Raw genomic sequence first — 8,713 nt, 5'->3', positions numbered from 1 at the left:
TCTTTTCCCAATTTTAAAAATTAAAATTTCTCGGGGTACTCGCCCTATGTCTATAGTGCTGCAGCGGCCACTTCTCGTTTTATCGCTGTTCAGGTATTGTTCTATGTAGGCTCTCTGTGCGTGTGCCGCTGCCTATCTTTAATATGTGTATACACGTATTAAAGACAGGCAGCGGTACATGCACAACAATACCTGAACAGCGATAAAACAAGAAGTGGCCACTGCAGCACTATAGACATAGGGCGAGTACCCTGAGAAATTTTAATTTTTAAAATTGGGAAAAGAACGGAAAATTTAAAGACATTTTAATTTGAAATTAAAGTTTTAAAAAGTGCCAATTTTGGAAATCAAATTGACGTGTGTAGGTTAACAAAGANGGGTCGACTCAGCCTCTAACAGAAATGAGTACCAGGAATCTTCCTGGGGTTAAAGGGTGAGTGGCGTGTAAGGCTGACAACCTCACCACCATCTGTGAGCTGATAATCTAGAAGATGTGGAGCCTCAACCTCTTACAATCATATGGGTCTCCACGTCCTGTTACAGGGATAGCTTTATATTATAGCCNGGAAGGAAAGAAGAAAGCACTACAATTAAATTGTTGCACTTAAGACAGAGTTTGTCTCATATAGAAAGATGTCCATGTTTTCAACCATTAAACCTGTTCCCTTTCCAACCAACCCACTCAAACCTTGAGGACTTATTGGTGTACTTATATAAACTTCAAGGTTTCCACAGCAGTGAAGATCCATATTTCTTCTGGGTTATGACTGTGTTGTAGTCTGGTGGATGGGTACCAGCATTTCCAAGGAACATTGCTTCCCATCTTCAGGTTAGGAGGTGTATTGGTATGCATGTCAGACATATAATTTTAGATGGTTTCGGTTAGCACAGCATATGATACAAACAGGAATGAAGAATTGCATTCCAACAGATCAGTGATATGACTTTTAGTAGTAGTATTTTTTTATTTTTGTATAACAGTTTGTAACACAATAAATTTAATTTGGAAAAGTTTTCTGTCCCTGGTCTACATTATTCAGTTTTGATTTTATTACCTGCCCAAACAAGTTTCCTTACATTAAATGTGTGTGTAGTGTCGTTACATTGTAATTGATACTTGTAAGAGTTGTGCGGTATATCCATTTTCTCTAGCCATAGCTTACCCTGACAGACGTTGTGTGTTGTAACTAACAACTGCACTTATCTCCCCATCAACCATTTTGATTGCTGTGTGTGTAGAGAAGTCAAGAAAACCATTGATATGATTGTACTTCTCCATGTTAGGGAATGATGTAGCGTACTTGGTTGATGGTTGAGGGACTATGTTACAAACTGGAAGGACATGGGTTTCAGATTCCTGATAAGGTAAATAGATTCTTCAATTGTCCTGATCCTTCCAGCCGCACTAGGCATTGGGGTTGAATCAGCCTTTAACAGAAATGAATACCAGGAGTCTTCATGGGAGTAAAGGGTGACCAGCGCTTAAGTCTTGACAACCTCACCGCCATCTGTGAACCAGTTGTTTAGAAAATGTGAGGGGCTTGACGTCTCACAACGATATGGGCCTCCACAGCCTGTTACAGGGATAGCTTTACCTTACCTTCCACCCAGCAGAGTATTGTTTTAATTATATTTAATTTAAAAAAATAATTTTGACGTAAGTAAATTTAACTTGCTGTTGAGTCAGATGTACGTGTATAGTTCATTCAGGACTGTTAGGTTGATTAGCTCCTCCAGTGCTCCTGGATCATATAATGGCATTGTCTAGTCTTTCATTTATATTCTTAAAAACAGCAAGGTAGTCCAGTTATCATAAGAGAGGAGGTACATGGACCATGTTGATACTTAGAAATGTTTTGTTTCTTTTGAACTCTGTTGTCTGAAGAAATGATCCATATTCAAGGTACAAGACTTAAATATGGAATACTGCCTCAGTTTCTGCTGTTGAGTCATGAGATAAGTTGAAATTGATCTGTCAACAAATTTTTAATTTCAAAGGAATCACAATCTTAATATTATTATGAAGCTTGGTCAGAAAATGACGTCTTTTTTGATCTGTCTCAATCTTTTATATTGTATATATTAATGCCACTTTGCAAGGAATGTTATGGATCTCTAGTATGAAAGTGGCATTTTAGCCAAAATGGAACTTGTACTGGTAGTATGTTTTTCTGAAGCTAATTTATGTACATATAATATACATTAATTTAATAACTGTTGTTTAATATTTACCAAATATCATTTATGTTCCGCCTTTATACATTACAGTATTTAAATATATTTTTATCAAATTCATGTAGGATGTGTTGGAAAAGTGAATTTCACAAGACTTAAGATAATATATTTTTCTGGTTTATATGTTCTCTTAACAAGGGAAATATTTGTAGAAAATTTGTTATTTCTTGTAGGCATACTTACTGGTCGATGGGAAGGGGGATCTTAAAATTAACAGTCATTTCCTTTTGGAGCAATTGGCCACTTTTGCCTTTATTTATTTGATAACATTCATTTGACAAGGCTTTAATCTAACAGCTTCCATTTGATTAAATTGGTTTCAGAAAACAGCAACACCAACTTCAGCCATGGAAAAATAGTGTAACATGAATTTGTGGTGGTGATGAAGGTACGTGTGTGCCTTAATCAGATGTGTGGTAATGTGTTTCATTCTCCAGTTCTATTCCTGCATCATACATACATTGGATCTGTGTTTGAGCTTCAAGTTTCTGTCATACTCTTTTACCAGCTACATTTTTACAAAATAATAATTTATTTTTGTCTGTGTATTTCTGAAGACTTTATATGTCTATTAACATAAATTTGTCCAGCTTTAGAGCTTTCAGGTACTGCATAATACTGTACATATATGCATTATTTGTTTGAACACACATGTGGATGTGCATATAACAAAATGTTGCATATTGAACTTTGTGTTCTTAATATTGAACAGAGCGTGACAAACCATATTTAGTAATACTTAAACAACATAATTATTTGAATCAAACTTAGAAACTTAGTGCCCCATTGTTAGAAAATATGGTATAATAATCTATTATTCCACAATATCATAATTTGCCAGTAGATAGTGTTGTCACTTCACAGTGCTGTCCTGACTTAGGTTTTCTTGGTTTCTTTAGTTCCTCCAGTTCAGTGCTGAGATTGCACTTTCACATAGGCCACTGTCTTCTCTAATTCTTGTAGAAAAAGTGTAGGACATGTAAAACTGCAGAAACAAAACCATCACTTTGCAGATATATAAACATTCTACTTTTCTGTTTTAAATACTAGGTAGTCCAATATTGATACAAGGCTGCATATAAAAATATATTACATATATACCTGTTCTATAAGAAGAAACATTCTGTCTGTAGCTTACATAAAAATATCTCTTTTTACTAACAGCAACAATAAGCTCAATAATATACAAGGATAAACATTACAAGTAAAAGTGAATGTTCAATGGGATGACCAACAAAGGAAAGAGCATGCAGCAGAAAAAGAACTCAAAACAACTGATTTGTCCAAAGTACAGAATAATTTAGTATGAAACATTCAGTATAAAGTTCTGTTAACCCTTTTTAAAAAACCAACATTTTATCAGTCATCCCATATACATCTTACAGATCACAATATGAGATGCATGTTTCATGGTTGCTTTGAATTTTATTCTGTTAAAAGTTTTCAAAGTGTTGGAGAAATTTTCCTCTTTCACATTTACAATTTACATTTAGTATGAAATGCACTGCACTACAAATATAGGAGGCTACTGAGAGAAAAGAATTATATTATGTTGGAATTGGTGTGATTATCTCATCTGTTCTGGGTTTGTTAGGATTGTTCATCAGTAACCAGTCAGCAAGCCACACTACAGGGTCAGCAGGTTTCACTTTACATAGCTGGGCCAACCCTTCCAGTAAAGTAGGATTCACACTTTCAGCTAAGTAATCTGTCACTGCTTCTCCAGTCAGCAGAGGTTCCAGAATCACTGAAATGAAATATATGTCACATAGATGGCCCTGGGAGAACTTGGTTCAGGAAAGTGACGTCCAAGCTGCACAGGCAAAAGTTGAAGTAAGAAGGGTAAAGAAACTAAGGTATGATACAAAAAACAAGCAGAAAATTATATATTTTACAAATAGTAATTAATGACTGTCAGAAGAGTAAAATGTAAGCACAAAGATATAACAGTGTCATAAGTCTGTTTTTCCTTATGAAAGAAGAAATTAAATTGGAGAATTAAAATGATGCTCATAAAATTAAGGGAAGAATCAGGTGTTTTAATGTAATACATCTCTCAATTTTAGGCCCTGTGACACTCATAACACTCATAACACTGCTCTTTTGCTGTGTGACAGTTTACAGAAGAAATATTTTGTTTGTTTTTATGGCTTTTTGCTTAAATATATCATTTAGGAAATACCCAGGTTTTCAGGACTTAACACCCATAGAATTTTTTTACCAAAAATAATTTTTTGTTCTCCACAATTCATTTGGCTTAATTATTTGACAAGGAAATGGGAAGTTTATGGTATTATAATATATATCTCTCTCTCATGTGTGTCTGTGTGTGCGCATGCTCCACTCCCTTCCTGTAACTTTACTCTCAGCTGACAGATTTTCACAAAACATGGTAAGAATATGGCATTAGAGAATATCTCATTTTATACAGAGTGGGGCGCAGAAACTTCCTTTTTGTGAAGACACACTGTGAAGGGAGGGGAGGTCACAGAAAAGTGGGGATAGGCTCGGCGAACGCAGCAGTCGCGGAAGTTTCTGTCTAATACCCCTCAGTAGGAAACATGAACGGGCCGAGTGAGCAGCGTGCGTTTGCTGTCGAAGCCTATTTTTCGAACAACATGTGGGTGCAGCGTGCGTTCCGTCCTCGCTTTGGAATTAAGCCCAGAGGACCGGAAATTGATTGTTTTGTGGGTAGAGAACTTTAGGACAACCGGAAGTATGGTGAAAAAATCATCAGGATGACAACGGACCGTTACAACGACAGAAAATGTGGAGGCAGTTCGACAGTCGATTCTGAGATCATCTTTGAATCAGCTCTTGAAGAAATGCATCTAGGAAATATCTGGTTCCAACAGGATGGTGACATCCCGTGGGCAGCGCACTCACCTGATCTAACGCCCTGTGATTTTTTTATGGGGATACCTCAAGGCAGAGGTTTCTAAACATCGCCCCACAAACCTGCTTCAGCTGAAGAATGTTATTCAACAGGAAGTAGCCCAAATTCTGGTGCACATGTTGGAATGTGCAGAGGGGAACTTCAGAAAACGGTTGCATCAGTGCATAGAAAACGGCAGCCACCACCTTCAAGATATTTTGTTTAAAACTACATGATTTAAAACTTTAAAGTATGTTCTTTCATTAGCTAAACATAAATTTTGTCTATGAGCAATAATTTTTCTTCGCCTTAAAAAAAAGGAAGTTTCTGCGCTCCACTCTGTACTTCATAATTTAATACCTTCAATAATACAAATGCAGAGACTGTACGAAATTATGAGATGGCAGTAACAGTATTGCTACTTAAAGTAAAGTGCTGACTTGTAAGGTAATTTTTACTTCTGACAGTGACTAATGAACTATGCAAATAAAGCTGTGAAACTTGGTTTGAAGATGGATTATATATGAAACTTTTTTTTTTATTTTAATTGGCTACAGTGTGAAACTTTAATGTAAATCTGATAAATTTCACACTGAATTTTAATTTTGTTTAGAAGTAAATCACAGTTTGCCCTGTCAACTTTTTAATAAAATCAAATTGTTAATCCTTTTCATTTCATATTTGTTCTTTGTGACAATGCTGTCACTCATAAGATACAATGCATGACATGTATCTATCATATGAAAATATAAATTCTTTTACTGGTGTGTCTTAAGTATGTGCTTTATACAATAATGGGATTGCTCTACATTATGAATATATGGCTTCCTTGTATAGTGTTCAGCCTTCATGTTGTGTTCTAAATCAATAGTTTATTTCAGTGACATGCCATTCCTTATATTTGCCAACTTCTTACTGTGGGACATGTCCTGTATTGATCTCAAACTGCCAGTTGTTTCAAGGTCATAACTTCAGTCAGTTCTACGAATCAGTTTTGTTTGAAGTAAAACTGAAGATTTCTGGAGTACAAACCGAAGGAAAGAATCCTTGCAGAACATTTAATCAAGGAATTGTTTTCTCTCATAACTGAACAAACCTGTCACATACTTCTATGATATATGATACAATGGAATGCCATGTTAATTTACTAGAGTAGTGTAAAATTTATAACAGTTTCACAGCAAACAAAGTTAATTTAAAAGATCCTAGTATCACACCCATGACCTACTACATACCTTATGTTAAAGCACCAAGTTAATGTTTGATATTTTATTGCTGTGGTAACCAAAACTTGGTTAATATCAGAGCTTTCATCTAAGACCTGTGTGTGAGCGTATATATCCTGACATATTCTCTGATGACTTTAAACAAAATGGTACAGGAGTAACAGTTATATGTGAACAAATTTTTTTATTTTTGTTTCTTCTCAAAGGAAGTTAATGCAGGAAAAATTTGGGATTTTTTTGTCCCAGAATATGAGATATGAAGGTCTTACCCACTCCCAAGGAAGTAGCTGTTTTGATACTAAACTGAGAGGATCACATTTCTTCCAATCCAGAGTCAAAACTGGGGCAAAACCATGTACAGTATTATTAACCTGCATAGCAGTGTAATTAGTGAGGCTGTTAATGGGAGACAAAAGTAATTAATTTTGAACAGCTGAAAGCCCCCACATTTCAAAATAAAATTCTAATCAGTAGGTATTTTAGAAATTTGCTAATAGTGGAGGAGATATTCTTCTTTTTTTAATGTATCCAGAAATCACACTAAGGCTGCATGCAATCTGGTGGTGCCTTTCATCACATTCACATCTAAATATGTTAACTCTTGCTAAATTAAGTCTTGCTTAAACCCTGTAAAATTCACACTTTGACATGTGACCTTCAGTGAATTTGGATTGTTCTTTGCAAGTGAGCCACTATCTTCAACAACAACATAGTCTGGTTATTTACAAGTAGTAACAAATAGTACAATGTTAAACCCTGTAGAGTCATGTTTTGTTGAGCATGCTTATGTCTGACCTCAGTGTTATGCTGTGAACTTTTTCAACAAAATGGGTGGTACATAATTCTTTATGTTTGACAGAATGGCACAACATGTATTCCCACTTGGCTGAACCAGTCTTATTTGTATCTATAAATGGGTTCAGGTTTAATGGTGCTGTGAAGGAAAGGGACTGAAACTTATTACCAGTTTGATAGTGGGTTGGACTATCTAGCTGATAATCCAGGATATACCTATAACTTACTTTCTGGGAAAAAGAAACGTATTTCCTTCTCAGCTGTTTCTTCATTCTCACTTCCATGAAGACCATTAAATGTATCTTCACTCTGATCGCCATATTTGGCTCGGAGACAAGCAGGAAATAAGTGACGGGCTTCAGATACATTAGCGGGACCAATCAGTGTATTCCAGTCATCGACAGCATTATTCTTGGAGAGGCATAGCACAATGATTGGTCCACTAGACATATGTGCCATAAGCTTTGGAAATCCTGGGCTGTCATACTGCTCACTGTAAAACTGAGTCACTTGCTCTCCTGTCAGAGTCACTACTCTCTTCTACAGGGGTAGAGGAAAGAAGACTGTCAGAACAAAAGTAATGTACAACTTTTGTATGCTCTATGTTGAATTAACTATATTTTTTTTTTTTTATGGTTCAGTTGACAATGTGATGAGATGGAAACTGCTTGCTGGAGGTTTGATCAGAGACTAACAGTGAGATGTTATCTTCATCGCCACATGAGGCCTAGCCTCATTTGCAGAGGTTATGCATCATCACTTGAAGTAGAACAGTAACTGATAAAATGCTTCAACTTTCATATAATATAGTTTTATATTTCCATACCACATTTCATCATTTTTTTTTCTGTTTAATATTTGGAGATTGTCAGTGATTGTTTCAGTCTACAATCTCTGAAAATTATTTGTGTTAAAAGAATTCCAGGAAAGGTGTTAGTTTTAAGAATTTTCCTTAACTGTATTTTTGACAGTCTTTGCAAACATTCTGTGACAGGTGACATATTCCTCTGAAAACCACAGAGTTTGTTTTTGTTTTGTACATACAGAAAATTATAGTCGTAGAACTTCTGTATTATGGCCTCTGTACCTGAGCAATGGTGTAGCCATCTTCTTTAATCTTTTCTTCTATTTCATCAGCATATGGTAAAGCTTCTGGTTTGATTATTGCCAAAGTTCTCTGCACAGATGCATTTGACTCAGATAAAATTTCTGCATCCATACCTTCAGCTAACATGGTCATTTGTTGTGATCTTGAACTATTTCTGTCCTGTTGAAAGATTTAGATACATTACTAAATGATAAGTTCAAATCATCACCCAGTTATGTGGAAAGAGAATATCCAAACAGTGAGCTGGATGGCGTCCCATGAAGAAAATTGTGATTTGTATTCAGTGTTGGCTTATGAAGTCATCATGTCACTTCATAGTAAAACTATATTTAAGGCTGCGCCATAGCTCAAGTGGTTTGTCGCTGGCTTCCCACTGCGGCAGCCCGGGTTCGATCCCGGGGCTGGTCATGTGGGATTTTTGGTGGACAAAGTGGCGCTGGGGCGGGTTTTCTCCGAGTACTTCGGTTCCCCTGC

The 8,713-nt window shown here is 36.0% G+C and overlaps 1 protein-coding gene and 1 long non-coding RNA gene across 2 annotated transcripts; one reads left to right on the top strand and one right to left on the bottom strand.

The window, feature by feature from the left end:
- Positions 1–2,478: 2,478 nt before the first annotated feature.
- Positions 2,479–8,633, bottom strand: LOC111861263 (nucleoside diphosphate kinase homolog 5). The gene is made up of 3 exons (XM_033750255.1): positions 8,219–8,633; positions 7,359–7,671; positions 2,479–3,982 (listed from the first exon to the last, which is right to left on the bottom strand). The coding sequence occupies exons 1-3, from the start codon at positions 8,369–8,371 to the stop codon at positions 3,783–3,785; spliced, it is 666 nt and encodes a 221-aa protein (XP_033606146.1). The 5' UTR covers positions 8,372–8,633; the 3' UTR covers positions 2,479–3,782.
- LOC111861264 lies at positions 2,543–7,971 on the top strand. The gene is made up of 3 exons (XR_002842206.2): positions 2,543–2,623; positions 3,830–4,091; positions 7,773–7,971. It is a non-coding gene; the product is annotated as an uncharacterized LOC111861264 (long non-coding RNA).
- Positions 8,634–8,713: the final 80 nt, after the last annotated feature.

Source organism: Cryptotermes secundus, unplaced genomic scaffold (assembly GCF_002891405.2).
Source record: "Cryptotermes secundus unplaced genomic scaffold, Csec_1.0 scaffold68, whole genome shotgun sequence".
In the NCBI taxonomy this organism is placed as follows: domain Eukaryota; kingdom Metazoa; phylum Arthropoda; class Insecta; order Blattodea; family Kalotermitidae; genus Cryptotermes; species Cryptotermes secundus.
Note: the sequence above shows the minus strand (reverse complement) of the source record. Positions and strands in the feature narration are given on the sequence as shown.

Excerpts from the sequence above, each read along its gene's own strand:
- LOC111861263 (XM_033750255.1), bottom strand. The coding sequence starts at position 8,371 with ATGACCATGTTAGCTGAAGGTATGGATGCAGAAATTTTATCTGAGTCA. Across the intron at positions 7,672-8,218 it reads ATGGCTACACCATTGCTCAG|AAGAGAGTAGTGACTCTGAC; the intron begins GTACAGAGGCCA and ends CTACCCCTGTAG. Across the intron at positions 3,983-7,358 it reads ACGTTTCTTTTTCCCAGAAA|TGATTCTGGAACCTCTGCTG; the intron begins GTAAGTTATAGG and ends ATTTCATTTCAG.